We start from the raw sequence: 23,319 nt of genomic DNA on the forward strand, positions 1-23,319 counted from the left end.
CTCTTTTCTTGTGTTTTTTTTCCCACAAAAAGAAACTCAATCTCTACACAACCTCTCTATGTTTGCTCTCCTAGAAATGGGCAAACTTATGTTAAATGCTTTGCTTGTGGTACTTTAAACCCAGAGCAATGAGGGCTCATGACTTTCAGTTGCAGAGCAGCTTGTTTTGTTTCAGGAAGCCACAGAGGCTGCTTTCAGTTCCAGAGGTGGCATTTCCTGAGGCAGATATTTTGGCACCATTCACTGCACAGACAGAAACCTCTTACTGGAGAGCTTGGGCTGCAGAGCTGGGGCACTTTCTCTGAAGAAAACTCCAAAAGAATATTTTTCTGATATGAGTCTCTATTTTTCTAAGGTAATTGCACAAGCTTTCTGACCCACGGTGATCCTCCAGTTTCCAGTTTGCTCTGACTTTACCTCCCTGCCAGGTGAAAGTGTATTTTTCTCTGACAGAGAACATTGACTCCTTGTCTTTGTGGTAATGAACACATGCCAAGCCCTGCTGTCAGTGTTCTTAGCTTCCATCCTGTGTGCTTTATTGCCTTATTTCAGCTCAGCAAGAATGTCACTGTTCCTTAGAGACATAGTCTTCAATGTCTCAGGACTTGGTGTCTTTAGCTCTTCAAGTCCTCCAGAGCAGTTCGGAGAAGGTCTCCTGGGCGGCCAGGTTGAGCAGGACTGGGTAGCCAGGGCAGTAGAGGCTTTTCCATAATGTGTCCTACCAAAAATCACAGAAAAAACCACAAACCCCAGCAAAACCCTATTAACAAAAAACCCATGGGAAATTCCAACAATTTGGAGGATTATCTGTAGACTGGGACAAATATATATAAAATAAAGCAAATTTCCTCATACTTTGCATTCACAGTAAGGCATTCTGTTATGTCAGGAAACTGTTTTCCCACTTCATGCATTAAAATGTTATGCTGCAATCCACTCCATGGGTTTAGGGGAATGTTGTCGGATTCACTCTGGATGGTGCACAGAAGAAACAACAAAATTCTCAGGAGGTTGAATAACAAGCATTTGCTTGAAAACTTTGGAACATTAAGGCAGACTAAGGCACTTGTCACATTTTAAAACCAAATCCAGACAAAGTAATGAACTTCACAAACTTTAGCTTCAAAAACTTAAGTGTAGCCACCTTTAACTTACCCAGACACAACAAGGCACTTACTGAGGCACTGACTATAAGCTTTTAGTCTGGCTTACAATATATTTTGAGAAGAAGAAGTTGGGAGAAGAAAGAGAGAAAAAGAGAAAGTAGAGAGGAAGAGAAAGGAAGGAGAAAGGTGTATATAGTCACCATTCTTGCATGCAGTGATGAGATTTGATCCTTACAATTTAGATGTCTGCTGGTCAAAGTGATGGTGGCAGTCTTGATCTGCCAGGGCTGGGGGAAGCCCATGGAACACAAAGTCCAGTGTGTTAATATATGCTCAGGCTCAGTGGGAACGCCCAGGTGCCTCCTCTGACAGGGTGGTTTTACACTGTCTGATGCAACACTGTGGATCACATGGCACTTCAGGGGTCTTTGATGGTTTATGGCACCTTCTAAAACATGACAGCTGCCTCTCACATCAGCACAGTTGAGCCAATTATACCCCATCACAAGGCATGAACCTTCAGACCTACCTGTAAATGTCCCAGTGTCTCCCTCAGAGGTAAGTTTTACACCTGAGCCAGTTATGTAATGTAGGATTCTGGGATAATAAAAAGTACTATCCCATCTCCCAAGATCTGCTTCTTCTCTTCCTTATTTGGCTCAAAGCCCTGTTTGTAGCCTCTGGTGGAGGGTGTGCACCCCCTCTGCACTTGGGCTGTTCCCTTGCATGTCTTTGTCAGCAAAGCACCTGCTGCTTTTGCAAATGGCCAATTGTTTGAGCCACTCATCACCAGCATTTCAGTGCCTTGCTCTGAAGCACTGATTTCATATTCCAGAATTCATTCTCTGGCCACACAAAGCTCTCTGGAGTTCATTTCCACAGTCAACCAGAAAGAGGCCTAGAAGGACTTCCCTGAAGGCTGTGGTACTTCCTATGAGAGATGAAACACCTGGTTTGAGTAGAACAATCTCCCCTATTACTTTTTTTCTTAGAAGGCTGGGAGAGCTCCTTCCTCCAGGAATAGGTTAGTTCATGAATGGGAAATGCTGAGAATAACTGCAGTGACCTCTATAGATAGTCCTGAGAAGCTGTTGTTATGTATGGAACTGAGTTAATCACTGCAGACACCTGTCTAAACAGTGATTGCATATAGAGAATGACATCAGATGCAGAAGGGGATGTATGTTTGAAACGTCCTTCCAGAATTAGTTTTGGAGCCCTGAGACCTTCAAGGCTGCCTGCAGAAGACTCTGGTATGTGCATGCATAAAACTTAGTGGAAGTATTCAGATTCACAGATGGACAGTTTTCCTCTTGTAAACAAAGCATATTTTTTACTTGACAAGTGGAAGTAAAGGTGACAAGTTGCCACCTGTGAAAAAATTAAATAGGGATTTTGAGTGGACTCTTTGTCTGTGGCTAAGTTTTTAGAAATCCTGGCTACGGGCCAGCTCTCAAGAGGAATATTCTTTATGTTTGTTTTTTCTTATGACTGAGATTGGATCTTTAGATAATTTTGAAAATGCCACAACAAATTTTTTTGTGGTGAGAACATAATCATGTATCCTTTGTCTCCAGAGTCACTGGAGCACAAGTCTGTGATTCTCATTATATGAACAAGATGTTCCTAATGTTGCTGCTGCCTTTTCTTTCCAGTATATTCGCCAGGGTTAGGTATAACACATGTAATCTCTTCTGCTTTATATATTAGCATGGGTAAATTTGCATTTACCTTTAAAATTTCTAATGACATGTAACTGGGATTCTGTTCAAGTTTTCTAGGCTTAGCTTCACATTATTTTTCACAATAACATTGTTGCAGAGGACAGAGTTATCCCTTGTTTGGCACATGTTAATGAAAGAGAACGTGAGGTGTTTATTATGGCTGGTGGAGATCCTGCTGCCTCCCTTGCTGGTGGAAGCAGTACAGCTCTCCTGGAGTTTGAGAGCTGTCTTCTGCAGCACCTGAGCATCTGCACAATTACTCTGCTTCATGGATCTGGAAAGAATTTTCTGACACACTTGCTGCTGCTGTTGTGATCCTACTTCTGTTTCTATATTGTTAGCTTTTTGTATCCATGTTCTTTCTTCTGTCTCTACTACCTTGTCTTCCAGTATTTGCCTAAGCAAAACATTACTTTTACTAAATTTTAAATTATTTGATCCCTTCTTAAGTGATCAATCAATGAAATTTTCAGCAGCTTACCTTTCATATAGCAACCTAAACTACGACAGAGAAATGTCTGACTATCATACTTTTATTACAGTTTTACACAACAGTCAGAGGAAAAAGTGGTGCCGCTGATAAGCTGAAATTCCTGTTACAGATGATTTGGATAGGAGATAGTTTGGTACTTTACATAGTAGCAGCTTTCTCACTGTCTAGTATATATAGGTCACTACTACTGTCTAGTACATGTAGGTCACAGAAGGGATGAAGCAAACATGGAGCAGCAGCAACAGCAAGGTCTGCACAAGTGGCTGGTCTCCATTTGTGATTAGTTATGATCACCAGATTAGGGATATTCTCCCCTCTTTTGGGGGCAGAGACTGAAGCTGCATGCCCACCTGGTACAGCACTGCTTATGTGGTGTCCTTCTCTGTGCTTCTCTGCTGGTGTCTGCTAAGGCTTGGCCTTTGTCCCCATCCATTATTTTACAGGTGATCCCATCTTCTTTATGGCTTTCACTGTATCTCTGACTAGCTCTTTTTTCTTGGCCATCTGCAACTTCTCTGAGGACTGAGTTCCAAAATAGAACTCAGCGATGTATCTAGTGAGCCTGAGTGGGGGCACGCTCTGCCTGGTCTCCCTAAATAACCCGTTGCATAAGCCTGCAATAAACTCTCCTTCAGTTGTTACTGCAGAGAACCCCACAGGTCTGTGGACGAATGCTTCCAGAGAGAAGTCCCCTGTGCAAGTGTGCTAGCACATTGCCCAGAACACTGAAGCTGTGACCTCAGGCACTACTGCTCACTATTTGGTACATAATTAATAGAAGTCTTTCTTCCACATATGAAGATGTGTAACCCTGGTGCCTGTTTTTCCCTTCTGCATCAAGGCTTTCACCAACCAGCTCATTCTTCCTTTGTAGGTATTCTCTTTCCCTTCATTACTCAAATTGTACTATCTTCCTCCTGAAATAATGCAATTTCATTCTTCTTCCTTGTGGTTCCTGGGTCTAATATTGTTTACACTGTCTAGTGCCCACATGCACGTGACATTATCTTTACTTGCTTGTTTTCTCACCATTTCTATGTCCTTAGCCATCACAACACTTCCATCTTCTTGTATCCACTCGGAGATCTCCATTCTTCACAAAACTCCATCATGCTTCTTAATATCTCATAAATATTCATTAATATATCATAAAATTCCACCCATTTGCATCCTGTCTCCTGAAGGCCTCTGTCCTCCCTGAGTTATGCATTCCCCTATGCTCTTTGTCATACTTCTGGTTTTTGCTCCTAAAGTTAATTAATGACTTATTCCCATTCTCTGTTGGTCCTGTCCTATCCCAATAAGACTATTGTAAAACTCACCCAACAAACTTACTTCTTCTGCACAGGCCCTTGTGGCTTAAATTACCTTCCCCAAAGTAGCCTCATCTATCCTGAGAACCTGCATGCTAGTCTAAAATCCATTTAAATATAGGTGAATTCTACTTTCTTTTAAAAAAATCTTTATAATTCATTACTTGCCATATGAATTCCTGACTAAACAATTGCTTTCTGAGAGTTTTTGCTTCATTGGCATTTTACTTCTTTCTTTCAAGTACTTTATAGGAATGACCTACAATCACCATCTCCAAAAAACCAAGCAGGTGTAACTCTTGCATGCTGCAGTTTCTCTTAACAAGAATGCATGCACTGTTTCACCTGTTCTTGTTGCCTACCAAGTGACAACAAGCTGTGCTCAGCTGCTGCCTGTCTTTAATTCAACTGAGCTGGAAATTCTGGTGCAGACTGAGCAACCTCTCTTGAGCCTCACCTTTCATTTGCCCCCAGCACCTGCATCCATTTCACACCTGATGGTGCTGCTGTCCTTCTGTCACATATCAGATGAGCTCTGCCAGCTGTTTGGTTATCCCCTCACGGGCTTCACCTGCCAGATTAGGGGTCAGAGAGAAAATAAGGAATGATGTGGGAGAATTCACTGTCCTATTAGAAGCAGCAGGATTAGAAGTGCAGCTGAATTGCACTTCTCTTGTGTAGGGTCAGCAGGTTGTGGGTAACTTGCGCCTGACCTGAGGCACACCCTTGTCACACAGCTGGAGGTGCTGGTGTCGCCTGTGACAATTGTGAGAGGTCACCAGCGAGGCACAGCAGTGTGCACAGGGAGTGGGATCTGCTCATAAGGGTCTGTGAGTGAAGTTTTGGTAAAAGATTTAGTCTGTGTTGAAATGAAACACTACTATTCTTTTTCCTTTTTTTCCTACACTATTCCTTTTTTTTTCTTTTTTTTTTTTTTAATGGAACACAACCTGTAAGTTATATTTTGTCAAGAATTTCAGACACCTAGAGAAGTTAGTGTAAGTATTGCAATAAATTGGAAATGATTAATTGAGAAAGCTCACCATTTGGTGAGGTGTTGGGTCATGATTAAATGCTCTTTACTGTGTAGTCACATTTTATTACAACTTACATGTGTTCAGAACACTGATAGAAAAGAAAGCATGTCACCTATTTACAATCACTACACATTTACATTATATTATTTACAGATAATGAATCTAGTAACATATATGAGCAGAAAATATAGCAAATATCAATGTGAAACTGTACAGGGCTTAATCTCATGTCCTTTACCGTAGTTGCATTTCACTGTAATAATAAATACAGTTCTATATTTACACATTTTACTTTAAAAATCTGTTAAATGTATTTTAACAATTTCAAGTTAAAAATATCTGATCAAAATATTTCAAACATGCTTATAAAAATAAGTCACAAAGCCTTTAGGACCTTCTGCAAGCTAGAAAAGTTCTGATAAAAGAAGCTTTTTTTAACTAGCCTTCAGAATTACAACATTATTTTGCTTCTCAAATTTCTTTACAAACTTCTTAAATATAGCAAGCTGAAAGGAACCTCACTGACATTAAGCAGAGCAGCACAGATGGACCCCAGTTAAATTAAAGCTAAGTAAACATGGTAATAGGTATTGTGCAATGGTTGACTGATCCTCTGTTTAATCCAAAGTGGTTTCAGGCATCGTTTCTGCAGCTGTGTGCTGCACTGCTTCAAAAGCCACAACAGATAAAGGATTAAGATAAGTACCCAGCTGACTTTATCATACATAATTTCGGAATTGGTTCATTTTTTTTCCCTGAAGGATGAACATGTCAGCCAAAGTCAACTGGTGCCATCTGTAACTGCAAAACTAAAAATATGTCAGTGTGAATGGACAAGAAAATTAAGGCATTTGCACTGTTGGCAGCAAATTCTTCATTGTGAAAATCCATCCTTGGAGTCCCAGGAAGTTTTATATACAGGAACAGATGAATAACAGAGATCATCTGTAACAGATTACCTTAATTGCTGGGCCTAGCCTAACCTTTCTAATGTTAAAAAATTAGTCTCATTCACCTGGAGGCTGAGTGGCCATTAACTGCGCAGTGAACACTGGACTATTAAATGTAACTCCTCGGGGAGCTCTTTTTAACAAAAACAAAAATAGGTAAATTTGTGCATTTTTCTGTCTCAAATGATCAGCTTACTTAAGCAAAAGCTGCCAGCTCTGAGAAAAGAATACTGGGATATCCCCTGATGGCTTGGATGAGGTCAAAGAATTATATTCTAGGTGGCTCTGTTGTCTGAGATATTTTAACAGTAGACTTGGCAAGGACTGAAGTCTTTTCTTTCTAACTGGGATGCTTCTGATGTGTAAACATACATGCCTTGATTCAGCAAAGTATTAACAGATTTAAAGTCAGAGAACTCTGTTAACGTAATCAAGCTTTTTCCTAAACTAAAGCCATCAGAAGTCCCTGGATTTCAACAGCTGCTCCAGTATATTTTTTGGCAATACATCCAATATGAATTTAGAGAGTTTTGGTGACAGTAATTTCACTAGCTAATGACCATCTCTATCAACATTTTTTACCTTTATTTCTATGCTGCATGTCCCTAATGTCAATTTCCAGTTAAGCATACCAGATTCTACTCTCAGATGAGTAGTCCTCTGCCTTCAAACTTCTGTATCCCTGAAGTAGCAACTTATAAACTGTGATAAAATCACCTATTTCTTAAGTTCTTTTAAATTTATGATTTTCATATCCTTTCCAATTTCACAATGTTCTTTACAACATGTGAATGCAATAAGTGTTTGAAATATCCCAGGAGTGCTTGCATCAGTGCTAAGAACACAGATCACACAACCTCTTCACTCCTACTTGATATTGCCTTGGCTAAGGATATTGGCTATCCTTATCCAAAAGGATATGGTGACCTCTAAACCTTCAACTGACTAGTGACTAAACTAGCAGCTTTCTAGAGTCACTATTTCATGAGACAGAGATCATGGCATGAGCAGGATTACAGTTTTTGTTCCTAGACAAATTACCTTAAATTAACGTTTCTGTCTGAGTGCCTTTGGTGTCCTTTAAAAGTTCTCAGCCTGCCAATTTTTTATATTGATGACTTTCTATGCAGTATTTTCCACCTTCTGATTAAACAAATCATCTGTCAATTTTATCATCAGTAATTCTGGGAGTAATTCTACTGGCATGAAAGCAATTCAGGACCAAACTGTGCAGAACTTCATTAGAGAAATACCCATGTGACAATGTCTTGCCATTTACAATTACATTTTAAATGCTTGACAGGATTTTGATTAACTTCTTTCACATCATGTTAATTTTTCAGCTTTTGCTGACAATTAAAAATGTTTTGTCAAGTTAGATGACTTCCAAAATCCAAACCCAGTGCCAGTTAAACCATTTAATCAGCTTTGTCAAACATGGAACTTCATTAAAGGGTATTCTGCAGAAACATCTAGGACTTGAACAGGACTACTCTTCCATTTAGATACCTTGCTGAACAAATGCCATACACAAATGCTTAGAAAAAACAATCACAGCCCTGAAAAACTATTATTAAAACCAAATTGCAATAAACAGGAATAACCCAACCCCTGAAAACTCAAAGCATCAGGTGATGCTTTGAAAAAGTATTACAACTTATATATGCTATTTTTGTTCTTGACCAACTGATGCCCTTTCTGAGTAGTGCTACTTCAAAAGAGAGCAGCTGATATAACAGCACAAACTTTACCAGGTTTCATTTCTTCTCTTCATCCCAGCATTTCGGGAGCAGGCTGAGCAGGCTCAAGTACTGGATTTTCAGTCTGCTGCAAGTTTTGTCATTGTCTGTTTTCTGAGGTGTGTTGTAATAATTTAGAGGCACTCTACACTCGTATGCACACATTCACACTTACTTTTGGGAGTAAAAATTTTGTAAACAGAGGTATTTTCTGTACTGTTTCTGCAACTAGCGACAGGGAACAAATGCAACTGACGAAAGACTGCAGCCTTCTGTCATTTGATAAGAGGGTGGCATTAGGGAACTGCTGGTGGGCATATCATATGATATGCTGGCACTTGTGAAGGTTACCAATGCCTGTGTTGAGTCACAAGATTGTTTTTCTATGTCTTCTGAATTCACAGAGATCAGGCTGGCATGTTTTGATCTCCTCCATATCAAAGTTTGCTTTCGCAGACTTCCCAAATCCTCCTTAAAATGTGGATTGAAAAGTATATAAAGCAGTGGGTTTAGGCATGCTGGCAGTGGGACAATCACTAGAAGTATTGACTTAATCACTTCTGGGCTGATAAAAGTGAGGTTTAGTAAGGAGGAAAAAGATAAGAAGGCCACAGGGCAATAAAGAATGCAATTAGTAAAAAGTAGCAAGGCTATATGTTTGACCATAGAGCAATCCCAAATGTTGTCTAGTTCTCCCTTTTCTAAACTACAGTAGAGCTTTGTATAAGCAACAGTCATTACCAGAAAGCAAAGGGAGTTCAGCAATACCAGTGCTACCATGTAGCCCATAGCAGTGGACTCTCCAAAGGGGAGTGGCAAACAGAGCGGAGAAACCCCATAATCACTCCCAGTGAGAAGGGGTATCACTGCAATGATTAGTGCCAACATGAAGCAAAAGGAAATGGCGATTTTTATGCTAGCAGCAGAGGATTTTGTTTCAAACTTTGTAGCATGCTTTGCAGAGAATGCACGTTCAAGTGCAGCTAGGGTAAGGAGGAATATGGAAGCCTCTGAAGCAAAAATGGAGAGAAGGCCAGTTATTTGGCAGCCAATTCCACTTTCCCATTGTGCTCCGTACTGAGCAAAGCTACCAAAAGTGGATGCATCCACGCCAGCCAGTATCCCGCTGGCCAGGCCCATCAGGGCATTTACAATGGCCATTAAACCAATCAAAAGTTTTATGGAGGACATATACAATGGAGACCTGAAAACTGTAGCAGACACCAGTGCATTGCAAATAAAGGTCAAACCCACTATGGTCCACACTCCAATTCTGATCAGCCAGCTACCAAACAGATGGTCACATGGTTTGAAGGGACCTGAAATGCCAAAATAAAAAGGGTAAGGGAAGCCCATGTAAACAAAAAAACTCTCTCTTGTGCTTTCTAAGACACTGAAGTTCATGCTTCTTGCAGATTCTCAGCGCAGCCAAAGAGTGAATTTTAGTATAAAAAGGGAGCTGGAAATTTGCTCTTTCTCTGGAGTAATCTGAGACCTTGATAACTTGCTGCTAAATGTGTGATGCATATTGCATTAGTGGTGCACATGAGTCTTTGTCCTTCATCACAGTAGTCTATGGGTTTGTTTTTGTGCCTGGCAGTACTACTGCAATGTGAATGTCAACTCTTGTAGTTTCAAGAAATGCTGTGATATTTTTCAGTGTGTGAAAAAAGCTGAAAATGTTACCTCTAACTAAATTAAAACAGGTTCGTGATGAGTCCTGGTGATGTAATGGATATGGACAGATGTACTTTGGCTACCTTATAACATGTCATTACACAGTCCAAGAAAATTGTGTAATTGTCCAAGAAAATTGTGTCTCTCTTTGCATTTGGGAGTGCTGCCTTTTTGGATCTCCTGTATCTGAAGTCAGGTCATTATGACTGAAGCTTGCTGAATACTTGAAGTATTCTCTGTATACTGAGGTGCATATGCTGTGCAATGGAAGCTGAATGCTCTGCAGCCAGAGAAACATTACGTGCCCTGGTATGAGCCAGCTAGGCAAGCTCCTCACACTGGCCTGTGCTTTTCCAGGAAGACACAAACTCTGCAGCTGAAATGACCTCCCTATAATGATGGCTGTTGCCATTAAGTAAGCATAAGGATCTATTGTGTCAGTTTGCAAGATTTTCTAAGATACTATTTGAAAAATCCAAGCTAAAATTTCTTTCAGGTCTGGCGATAACTTACCTTGAAGACAGCAATTTTTTAATGAACTCAGGACTTATCTTTAGGCCATTGGAGAATATGAGACAGTCAAATAACTCTATTCTTTGACTTCCTGCCTTTTCTATTCCTCTTTATATAACTTTAAAAAATTTACTATTGGTTGCTGTTGCAAACAAGAATCATGGCAACAAATGAATGCTAAAGTACAAGTTGTCACTTCGGTTTTTTTTGTTCATGTTTCACAATGAAAGACTGGCTAGTGATATGGCTCAGTGTCTGCTGAATCAAACAATCAAAACTTATGACAATGGCTGGCTACATCCTACAAAGACAATAACAGTGCTGGGTGTCCTTTGTGAGGGACTGTGCACACCAATGCAGTAGTGATTGGTATTGCCTAGACAAAGACCTAAACTGTGCGTTGTTCAAGTTGCTCATGTGTAAAATAACTCTGTGATGTTCAGAAGAATTACTTTAGCTTTGCAAAAGACTGAGAGAGCAAAGATTGTACTGTCTTTATCATCTGTGTCATAGTAGAGGAATCTTTCCTCTCTCATTTTCTTGATTGAGTATCAATTCTGGTGAAAAGGGGCCCAGAGCTTGGTGACTGGGCAAACTTGCTACACTCATAGTGGCTGAATAGTTTTGTGGAATTCAATGCAAAACTGTATATTATAGTATATTATAGTATTTGTACTACACTCCTCAAATTACTGCACATCATGTGGCTGTCCTAGTATCTGATTCACAGTTTGTTCTGCATCCCAAATATCTACTAACACGGTCCTTGAATTCCCATCTGTCTGGCAGTTTCATACCTGGAGAAGGTGAGCATTGCACTGAATGATGAGATTTCAAATCTTCTTCAAAGTCAAGAAAAAAGTCCTCAAAATCACGTTCATCTGTTGGGGAGAGAAAAACCCAGAACTGTTACTGCAATTTTCAGGAAAAGTTTTTTTAGTAAAAGTTGCAAAAATGCCTGTGGTATTTAAGGTCTGATCTTATCTCTTTCCCTGCCAAACCACGAGCAGAAGCAGACATATGCCTACTTGGTTTTAAATTAATGTACTCAGGACTATTTTAAAAGTTGGCATCTTTACTTCTGTGAAAATAATCACGTACAGGTACATTCTCTATTGCGTAATTTGCAGTGTGATGACTAGGAAGGAGTTTAAAATATGAATTCTGCTGTTGTGCCATTCTACTAAGAATTAATCAGGTGTTCTGTGTTTCTTTAGTCATCACTAGCACATATTCTTGGCTCTATTCTTGCTGAACTCTGAGACTTACAGGTTTGCAGGGGCAGAGATAGCACAGAAAGCAACAGGGTGGTGTAAATGTATGTGTGCCCCTACATAACAGATCCAGTAACAGACCTGGTGCTGAAGGGGAAGAAAAATGCAGTAGTCTCATGTCCTGCAGAACAAATGCCCTCTCTGGCAACCTTGGTTATGTGCATAGACTGGGGAATAAGAGGCTGGAGAGCAGCCCCACAGAAAGGGACTGGGGGGTCATGGACCATGGCAGGCTGAACATGAGCCAGCAGTGCCCTGGCAGCCAGGAGGGCCAACTCTGTCCTGGGGTGCATCAGGCCCAGCATCACAGCTGGGCAAGGGAGGGGATTGTCCTGCTCTGCTCTGCACTGGGGCAGCCTCACCTCAAGTGCTGGGGGGCAGGTTTGGGTGCCACAATATAAGGAAGATATAAAGCTGAAGATATTAAAGAGCTTCCAAAGGAGGGCCACGATGATGGTGAAGGGCCTTGAGAGGAAGCCTCATGAGGAGCTGAGGTCACTTGGTCTATTCAGCCTGAAGAAGAGGAGAGACTGAGGGGAGACCTCATTGTGTCTGCAACATCCTCACAAGGGGAGGCAGAGGCGCAGGTACCAAACTCTTCCTCTCATGACCAGGGACAGGACTCAAGGAAATGACATGAAGCTGAGCCACGTGTAGGTTGGATATCAAGAAAAGGTTCTTCACCCAGAGGGTGATTGGGCACTGGAAGAGGCTCCAAAGGAAAGTGGTCACAGCACCAAGCCTGCCAGAGATCAAGAAGTGTTTGGAGAATGCTCTCAGGCACATGGAGTGATTACTGGGGCTGTCCTGCACATGGTCAGGTGCTGAACTGGATGGTCCTTGTGGGTCCTTCTAATTCAGCATATTCTATGATTCTATGATTCTATAAGACAAGATGCCAAAGTAGCCACATATTTTGGCTATTACTCATCCTGAAGTCTGTGGGTAAGCCTAGGATGTGTCCCATTCTGAGGCTTGCAAGAAACTACATCTTTGCTGGCCTGCTCTTGTATGGAATTACATACCAGCTGAACTACCCTGTCTCTCATATAAAGGGAAGATTTAATTTACCACATTATTATAGCTATTATTTGGATGAAAAGAGGAGTGCATAAGTAAGTGAGATTTTGATTGGCAGACCTAAAACAATGAGTTTGCTAAGCACAGGAATACTTAAATAACATATTATTAAGCAAGAGACAGGGAGAGGCCATGCCTATGACTGTAAAGACTTTTGGATTTATTTAAAAGCACAGGTTGCTCACAGCCTTCAGGTAGACTTAAAAGCCTAAGATGATGGTTACCTTGAATTTGTAACAGTCCAGAATCCTTTCTATGAAAGTCATCAAGGCTGCTATTATCATCCTTGTTCCATTGGCTGGAGATTCTGTAGTGGTTCTCACAAGCTCCAAAGGCACAGCACTGATAGGCATAAGGCATTTCCATGACCCTGCAGAAGAATAAGGCAGCATACCATGATAGTGGTTAAGCACCAGAGTTACTGGATTGTACTGCTCCTCTACAGTTAACACAAAGGAAATAGTTTAAATATCCACAACTGAAAGCAAAACCGTCTCTGAGTAAAAATCAGTCAAAATAATGCAAAATGAGAATTCACAAATAAAAATCCTCATTGGAAATGCAGATAGTTTCTAGGCTAATTTTAGAAAAAGTTTTCTTTTTACTGAAGTTTTCTTATGTGTTTTCATAGGAGAAATGAAAGTGGGAGATCTATGTCTTGCTGTTGAGGGAATCTTACTCAGAAATGTATTTCTGCTTTTATGACTTTCAATGATTTTACTGTGTAAATCAACAGTTTCTCCAACAGTTACTTTCTTAATGCTTTCTTAAAAAAAAAGCACATCCAAAGATCAAAATCTGCCTACCAGGCAAAACAAAAACACTTCCAAAATTGAATTTCTCCACTTCAGGAAGAATGAGATCTTTTGGAAATCAAGCTTTATTCACCTCTCTCCACCTTCAACTCATTTCACAGTAAGATGGCAAAAAGGAGATTGTTTCTTGTGCAGAACATAAGAAAGCAGTGTTCTAAACCAAAAGGTGAGTGAATCAGGCATTGTGTGTGAAATGTCACTGAGAGCAAGGTTTTACTTTATTATCTTAAAAAGGAGAACAGTCATTGCAGGACACAGGATACTCATTCTTAATTATTTTAAGACTGTTTTTATTCCTAACACTAATATATGTCAGTGAGTTCCAACGTTTATGAAGGTTCCTGTTGTCAGAAAAGTGCACACTTCTGATACACTGTGAATTTAATTCCTTTGCAAATTTTGGGGAAGCATGGAAGAGCTACTCTCTGAGTTCTACAGACCACTTCTATTCCATAGATATATTTTATGCTTTGGAAGCAAAGCTATTTAATTTACACAGTTCACCAACAGTACATTGCAAAACCTAACAACTCACCTTAATTCCCAAAGCCCAATATAGCAAAAAGTTCAACGATAAAGAGGTGATTAGAAGTTATTCTGAATTAACTTAAAAGGAATAAAGTAGATCTAGATCCTCCTATCAGATTACTTTCAACAGGTTAATCAGGTAAATTAACATAATGAGTGTAATAAGCAACCTCTAACCCCCTGGGAAATCTGCAGAGAAATCAAGCTGAATCAGGCCCAGTGCCAACAGGACTTAGACTTGTGCATTGGCCAAAAGCTCGGTACAAAGGGGAACAAACGGAATCTTAAGTTCTAAAGTGATTTTTTAAATTAGTGCATTTGGGAGCATTTAGGTTATATAACCTTACATTTCTGTTGGAAATTAAGCACAATAGTCTGTACTCTTGTACCCAATGCAAAATTTTTAGGGTACTCCATAAAAGTTCAAGATAACCAAGATCCAACTGTCAAGCAACCACAGGCCAGCAGATTTAAATATTTAATTTCTAACGCATTCATCTGCATGCCATCCTTAACATAAGGAGATTATCTTGATTAAACATTTTTGAACACATTTCCCACAAGCCCTTCTTAAACAAACTAGTATTAAACCCACTGATTACTAGACTAACCCATAGCTAATCATCTGGGATAAAAACAATCCCAATCCCCAAACAGAAATTCCCTTTTTTTTTTTGGAACAACAAAAGCGATGATCAAAAGTAACGCTGACAGTTCTGCGAGGTGATCCCTGCAACTTAGGGCTTCAGGCCTTTGGAAGGACATTGATATAGCTGGGGGAATGAACAGTTAGTGGATATTTTAGGCACAAGAGACTGACAGAAACGTATTCTATTCTCTGATTATTCAAACAGCTCTATGACAGATTTCCAGATCTTGTGCTCCTCCCAGCCTGCTGGCATATCACACATTGGAAATGTGGACTTCCCACATTGTATTGGTCCACTACTTTGATGATGTAGCCAAAAATATCCATGGCATTTAAATGATATTTAAAGCCAAGACTACCATTTCTTATCCTCTCTGTAGGTATTTCAAACACCCATTCTTAAATCTGGACAGTTTATGTTTGTTTTTCCCCCAGCCTGTGTTATTAGGACATACACAATAATCCTTAAATTAGCAAATGCTGCTTAATCTGTGCGCAAAGCCCAACTGCACATAATAGCTGCAACTCAGAACACAGAGGACAAAACATACTTTGCAAAGCAGGGAAATAAGTATGAGATCTTCTTGGTGACAGAGTTGTTTTTTTCCTCATAAAAGCTACATTTAACACAAAAAAAAAAAAAGAAAAAAGAAGAAACTTTCAGGTGTACAGTGCTGGAGGCAGCGCTTTTTATGGCTGGTGCATATTTGATGTGGGTGATTAGATTTGGACTTTGTCAAATTAAACTCTTAGAAACACTGCCTAACTTTATTTTTATATACTCCTTATCTTACTAATGATATCTGTATCCTTGATAATTTTTTTCCTCTAGCAAGGAATGCCTCTTTTTTCTGTTTTTAGATTAAGCAGCAGAGAACACAAGGTCGTTTTCTCCCTCACAAAGGTGTGGAGTTAATGGTGAACAGGAAGGCACAGTTATGATGAATGGAGCAAAGCACTGAGTTCTTTTCAGCACTGAATCAAAGCATCAGATAAAGAAGGAAGGAGTGGCTGGCAGCCTGACTTTGCCTCCTCAGGGCTTGCTGTAATAGGCTGGGCTCAGTTCTGCAGAGTGTGCTAGTGCTATTGCTGATGATGGGGAAGGTGATGCTCAGCTCTTTGAAGTGTCTGTTTTGATGAATTTAGATGAGTAGGAAGTTTTTATACAGGAATTTGTCTTTAATGTAACCACTGGCTAGTTATAACAATTGCAAATGGTGAAATTCCATTTTGTTTTAGACCTCTGTTTAAGTTTGGTGCTTGGTGCATTTTCTGTGCAGTGATCCTGTGTGAAATCTTGACCTCATTTTGATTTATGGTAAAAGTCATGCAGAATGTAGGTCAGGATTTTACCCTATTCTCTCCTGACTGGGTATAATTTGATCTTATGGATGGTAATTAACTCTAGATATCATACTTTAAATACATTTTAAAAAAGAATTAAGTTAGTTGGACACATCCTTGTTAACAATTTGCCCAGATGAAATACACTGTACTTTCATTTGAGTAATGTACACAATTTTGCTGAAGGGAAATTTATATAGAGTATAATTTTGAGAAAAGAATTTTAAAAAAACTTAGTTATATATAATTCAGTTGAATAATGGATTATTCTAGGACTACTGCAGCACCTCTTATGCCTCTAGGTGAAGGTTTATGCATCATTATATATTTGCCAGGTTGGAATAATCACTTTTCTTGTGTTTACATTCTTTTAAAGAAATTTCAATTATTTTAGAATTGTCACATGCCTCAGCATTTGGGCAAAGCCAATGAGAGAAGAAAAAGTATGGCATAAGCTCAGTCTCAACCAGTCATGATTTTTATGGTACTTGCTCCTTGGCCTGTGAGACCTGTCTCAAGACCTGTAATGTAAAAGAGATTTAAGTATTTTGAATGTTAATGTTATACTTTCATGCACATGATGAAGTGACTGCCTAATTTTCCCTGTGACAAACTACCATTTTTGGGTTTATTAAGACCTTTAAGGCATTGTTTCCTGACCTTGGAACCATTTTTTGCAGCTCTTATCTCAGTTTGTGTTAACAGGCCATCACAGAAGTGTTCTAGGGTGGATCCCTCCAGTGCTATACACAGAGCCTTAATCAGCTCTGCACTTCTATTCATCATTCCCTTCCTGAGAACTCCGAACACTCCTGTCCCTTTCATTAATGCTCACATCTTGAGCTGTCTGCCTGCTCAGACTCTTGGGTCTTTTCCAGTGCAAAAGGCAAATCTAGTGAAAATGTAGGGATGAGCTCTCCATCTTCAGAGATACTCAAAAGCTCTCCGGGTGTGGTCTTGGGCAACAGGCTCCAGGTGCTCCTGCCTGAGCTTGTGATTAGACAAGACAGCCTCAAAGGTCCCTTGCAACCTCAGCCACTCAGTGATTTTCTAACTATGTGCACACTGTTTAGCTGCTTCATATTTTCTGATACCAAACTTTTTACAGGAAAACGTGATAAAGTATATGCTGCACTTGGCATCTTCTAACTGAAATATAAAAATGAAAGGGGAGTTAGGGGAAACTCGCAAATACCCTGAAGTCCGAGACAAAACGCTCTTTGCCCTGACCCTGAAATTAGTTGAGTTGGTTATAGCATTGTGCTGATAATGCCAAGGTCATGGGTTCAAGCTCCATACAGGCCATGGTCATCCAGTGAGTGGAAGAGCTGCAAATAATCTTTAGAGGACACTTCCTGTATCACAGAGGACCCACAGAAATTATTAGTATCAAAGTGTTTTAGTAATACTGGGAAAACATTATCTGAATCGTAATCAAAAGATTACAGAAAAATCACGTTCAAACATAAGAGGTGAAATCTTTTGGTCTTTCAGCAGTATATTCTTCCCTTGTATTTGCTGGGTTCTCATGATGTGTAATGGGAGTTCTGTGAGCACAGTCCTGTAGAAGAAGGACATATCACTAAGCTGCCAGCGATATTGTTTTAACAGCTTTTGAAACATATCACCAGGAAGCAGATGTGGCTCGTACTAAGCAAGTACTGGGGTTAATATTTCAAAACCTTCATAGTTTCTTCAGTTGAAAGTGAGCATAATAAAAGAAGTCTATCATTTTTATCATATTTGCTTTAGTTTTAATGGCGTAGATCAAAGACTGACAATATGAAGTAACATGCGTTACACACTGACACACCTTCCATTGCACGTGAACACAAATGTGGCTTATTAGTTTTAATGATATACTCACTTGAGTTCTGGAAAATTTTCAGATGTTATCAAACTTTGTAGGGCATGATTTCCTGTTAATTTTAAATGAGTTAAACCATGTAGCCCCGTCACAGGAAAAGAGGACAAAAGGTTGGATGACACATCCCTGCATAACAGCAAATAAAAATCAGCTTATGGTTTTCATTTTTTTTTTCAGCACTAGAAGTGTCACATTGAAAAAATAGGTTAAAGTTTTCTTACTCAATAAAAAATGACTGTATTAAACAGAGGCCCCAGCGAATGCAGCAAAGCCGCAGCACTGCTCAGGAGTACTCACCTTTATGTCTAGCAGAAAGCTAACAGTAACATCTAGTAGTTAGTTGGGTCTCTGTTCCCAAATTCCCAAATTTTGACTCAAAGCATTCATAGTGACAGTTTTGAGGCAAGCAAATGAATTTAAAACCTTCTCCCTAGACTGTTTGGACTCAAAGGAGCCAAACAGCTTTCCACAGTTTAAAAGATTCAGTGGGATGCTACAGGGCATTTTCAGGCATAGCTGCCCTGAAAGCTGCCCAAGGAGCAGGTCAGGTGTGTGGGGAAGATGTGCATTTCAGGAAGGGACAGGTCTGGGCTGAAGAAGAGGGAGATGGCATTTCCAAGCTGAAGTTTGTCTGAATGGCTGAGGGAAGACAGAAGAGTGTGGATAAACACAGATAAGTAACTTGGGGAACGTAAAACAGGTGAACGAAGAAGTGGTAAGTCATCAAGGAGATACAGCAAAGTAGTGAAAGAGGGGGAGTTCAGAGGTACTGTTTTCTATTTTGCTCTCTCTCTCTCCCATTTATTCAATGAGTCTTTTCAGTCCTCCTCACAATTATCTACTCTGCTATGCTTCAGATGGGCAACAGTCAAAGAGGAAGAAGCAAAGTCTGACGCAGTTGAAATGCTTTTATGTACAGGAAAGTCTGGACTGTACACTGAAATCTAAGGCCTAGGCATAAAATAAGGTATGTTGATGGACTGGGCTTCTACCTCTCTGGTTTAGCGTGTGTCTTGCACACGGCACCCTTAAAGACCAAAGGTGAAATTCAGGTCCTACTGCAATGCTAAAAGTGACCACTGACTTGAGGTGGACCAAGGTTAGAGACTCCCATTTCAGGAAACACTGGTACATTGTATTACTGTTTGTGTTCAAGGGCTTTTTTCTCTAACCTTCTCTGACTGCTGTATGTTATTGTCCAAAGCTGCAATTTACTGCTCACCTCACAGAGTAGGTAAGTTCTGAGAAGGGCCCCAAAAGGGATATTATAGACAAAATTGTCTGTATGGGTATTTGTCAGTGCACCATTCAGAGGGCTTTGCACATCAACAGAAATGAATACCTCTCCAAATTTAGGTTTAGTAGCTACCCGACTATCTGTGAGCAAATGCCCAGCATCATATTTTTGTGTCAATCATGTAGCAAGATGACTCCAGAGGAATTTTTTATCATATCTTCCCCATATAGCCAATGCCTCAGTGATTCATATCAAGGGAGCATTACAGTGACAGTTGGAAGTAGGAAAAAAAAATTTAGCACGCACTGAGAAGTGCTTGTGAACAAGGCCTGCAAAACTAGCTGCTGATGTTTTGACCACTAACTCCTTTGGCTGAACTTACTAAAGAGGAAAAACTATTTCATCAAATGAGGAACAATGAAACAAAGATGAATTCTGGAAAAAAGTTTCTTATTTAATTTTTAATCCAATTCCTGAGGCCTGAAACACAAATAACAGAAAATCTTTACCCCTGCTACAACAGATTAACTGCTAATAAATTGAATGATAAGAGGCAGATGCACTGATAATCTTCATGGACCCCAAATGATTACACAGTGTTGTATGCAGCTTTGCTGTAATACCTATGTGAATTGGGAAAGTACAAAAGAGCAGGAATTTAGAAAAGGATTGAACAGACCAGATGATTAGAACAGAGAAACCCTCAATTTCTGCTGGGGCACCAAGTTATTAAACTTTTGCATGCTCTTGGAAGAAAAATGCAAAAAATTGAATGTATAAGATATTCAAATACTTACAGTTTGATCAGAGATGGTAAAGAGGAGAAGGCATTGGGGTGAATAGTTTTAATTTTGTTCCAAGCTAAATCCCTACAAGAAAAGTGAGTAGAAAATTACATACCCACTGAGTGAATATGGAAGTTTTCAAACACTTGATTAGAAGGCCTAAATATAAAAAAGGTATCAATTACATGCCAATATTTTCAATAAGCTCCTGCTTATTGAGCAGGAGCAAAGTATTTTTAAACTTTTTATTAGTCAGTTGTGGTATTATTAAACTGGCAGCTTAAAATGTCTCAATTCCTGCCACAGCCCAAGGCATTTCAGTCTGCTTCACAGCGTCCTAATACAGCAGAAGGAAGGGTGGGTTATACGGACTAAGTCTTCTAAAATGTTCTCATGTGACTAAGAGCAGCAACCCATGGTCAATAGGCTTAACTTTATAATCTCAATTTTCACTGCCCCTGAAAAGTCAAAGAGACTGAAAGCAACTCTTAAAAAAATGTATGGCTTCAATTCTGCAAAAAATTCCAACCATGAGTAATTTCTTGACAAAATCACTCCTCTAGCACATGACTGTGTGAAAACTGGAAACCTGCACATGACTGGACTCCACATCTTAAGATGCTGCTCTCTGTAAAAAGACTTCCCACTCCCTAGAGCTAATTAGAACGTGTACCTGCCAACAGATACCAGCTCTGGCCCAGTAAGTCTCTCTACTTCCACCAGAAACATTTAGAAATGACAGTTTCTATGGCTATAAGCAGACATTATGCAGCCCGTGTTTTTGAGAACCTGTGTGAATGTCTGTCAGGGGGTACTCACAGAGAGCGAAGAGCAGCCAGCTGCCGAAACGTGTCTGCTTTGATTTCAGCGATTTCGTTGTGATGCAAGTCACTGAAATAGCAATAAGGATCTCCTCAGTTTCAAAGACACTTGGAAGGCACTTTGGGGTGTTTTGGATTCTGTTTATGATCCACTTCAATAAAGTGTATCTGGGGTATGTCAAATCAGCCAGCAATAACCAAGTTAATTATACTCAAACACACATAGATGATTCTTTTTAAGCTTTTCGGGGCGGTTTAGCACTTACATTTTTTGGAGTTTTTTACACGCAGTAAAACAGGGTAAATCTTCCAGTAGGTTATAAGACAGATCCCTGAATTATACAAGAAACAAATAGATTAACATCAAAAGAATGTTAAAAGAAAAAACAGCTTTCATTGTATACCTTCATGCTCAATTAAAAATAATTTATTTTTATCCACAGTCACAGAGTGTACAAACTCACTTATTTCTCATCTGTCACATTTTGATTTCTAACTGAAGAGGAGAGAGGAGGGGAAAATACAAGATTTATTAACTCCATATCCACATTTGCAAATTCCTTGCACTGTCTGAAGATTTCCTGCCTGAAGTGTAGACTTATGCTGAGTATTTTACAGCAATGATATTGGCCATTTGGATTTATATCACAGATTTCATATTTATCATGTTTAAATTCTGATAAGTATTTTAACAATTTTAAATAATCTACTAAGCATATATACTCATATTTTTTTTGAGAAGATCCTGTATTTTTCTGATGAGAGTCACAATCAGCTTCCCATTCTACACTTTAATTAAGCAGTATTGCATCTGATCCTTAGACTGCTACATGTTATAACTGAGGGAAATGGTCAAAAAATATTTGAACTAACTTTGAAATCAATCACTACATAGGGGAAAAAAAAAACCTTAAAAAGACTTGAGCCAAAACTCAACAAATTACAGAATAACTGAAACATCTGGACTGATTTACAGTATAATATAACTAATCAAAACCAAGCCCAGGCAATTTGCAGAAACTGAAGGGGAAAAAAAAAAGCAACCAGACACCAGCCCCCACCACCCAAGAGTCGCATCCAATATATATATATATATATATATATATATACACACACACACACACACACATATATATATATATATATATATATATATATGTATATTTGTGTGTGTGTGTGTGTGTGTGTGTGCATGTGTGTGTTGTTCAGGGAAAACAAAATGGGAAATTTGCATGTGAAAAGAATAGAGAAAAAAGCTTATGCCTAGAAAAAAATGTCCTTTTCCACAGTTATCCAGTATTATCACATGAAAGAGATTCATTTTCCACTTTGTGAAATTCTTGTCACTTCTCAAATTCCCTAAAACTGGTTCATCTCCACCTATTTAATCCCTTGGTAAAACTGTATTTTCACTGTTATTTTTCCAAGAGGGGCATTTGGACTATTTTATATTTGATTGGTCGAAGTAGTGCAAGCAATGACTGTGTGTGTCTTTAAGGTGTTCTACTCTGATTTTACTCTGTAGAAAGGCAAATATCAATATGTTTGGGGTGTGGAGGTTTTTTGTTTGTTTGTTTGTTATTTGTTTTGTTTTGTGTTTGTGTGTGTACAAAAAAAAGGTACACTGTGGCCCAAATCAGACATTACAGAGTAGGGTTCAAGTGAGCTAGAGGCTTTTAGGCCAAGGTAAGGGATACTTTGTATGTCTGGCAGACACTGGCTTTTCTGTCATCCACAGGTTTATCACTTAGGTCTTCTTAAAAATATGTTACCAGCTTGAATTTTGTACATACTGACACCCCCTCCTCACACATGGAAAAAACCCCTGAACTTGACAACCTTCTCCCCTCAGTTTCTGTCAGAACTCCAGGAAATATTTTACTTGTTCATTTTTAAGGTCTTTTTTCCCACTTTCTTAAAACATTGGCAGCAGCAGAGGGTGAGTGACTTTGTTCCCTATGCCCGGCTGTGCTGAGGGAGCCTTTTAGGGCTGCTTGGATCGTGCTCTCACAGACACCTTTCCTGCAGGTGAGCACACATCCGGGGAGCCTTGTGCACATTCACCTCAGTAGGATGCACAAATTGCCTTCCAAAGCAGTGTTTGCACTTGGATGTGAGTTGAGTGTATTTGTTTGTGAGTGTGTCTGAGCCAGGGAGCCCCCGCAAGGTGGCAGTCTGCATGTAAGGCGTGGGTGGTGGGTTCAGTGCACCAATATCCTCCACAGCACAGCCAGAACTGATGCACAAAGCAAAATGGGGGCTCAGCAGGATCATTCCAATCTGGCAGCAATGGGGAAAGAGCAGCTCTTGAGTACCTGAAATTGCTGATAAATCAGTTCCCTCCTCTTTTAAGTATCAGCTTGAATT

The 23,319-nt window shown here is 39.6% G+C and overlaps 1 protein-coding gene across 2 annotated transcripts in view; it reads right to left on the minus strand.

The window, feature by feature from the left end:
• Positions 1-5,685: 5,685 nt before the first annotated feature.
• LGR5 (leucine rich repeat containing G protein-coupled receptor 5) overlaps positions 5,686-23,319 on the minus strand; it is a 59,682-nt gene continuing 42,048 nt past the window's right edge. For both annotated transcript variants that reach the window (XM_030959464.1, XM_030959463.1), the window contains 7 exons: positions 21,219-21,284; positions 20,951-21,022; positions 20,144-20,215; positions 18,110-18,235; positions 13,131-13,276; positions 11,350-11,433; positions 5,686-9,681 (listed from right to left, as the gene is read on the minus strand). In XM_030959464.1, coding sequence (XP_030815324.1) covers positions 8,591-9,681; positions 11,350-11,433; positions 13,131-13,276; positions 18,110-18,235; positions 20,144-20,215; positions 20,951-21,022; positions 21,219-21,284 — 1,657 coding nt within the window. In that variant the 3' untranslated portion in view covers positions 5,686-8,590. The remainder of the gene's footprint in view (positions 9,682-11,349; positions 11,434-13,130; positions 13,277-18,109; positions 18,236-20,143; positions 20,216-20,950; positions 21,023-21,218; positions 21,285-23,319) is intronic.

This window comes from Camarhynchus parvulus, chromosome 1A (assembly GCF_901933205.1).
Source record: "Camarhynchus parvulus chromosome 1A, STF_HiC, whole genome shotgun sequence".
NCBI lineage: Eukaryota > Metazoa > Chordata > Aves > Passeriformes > Thraupidae > Camarhynchus > Camarhynchus parvulus.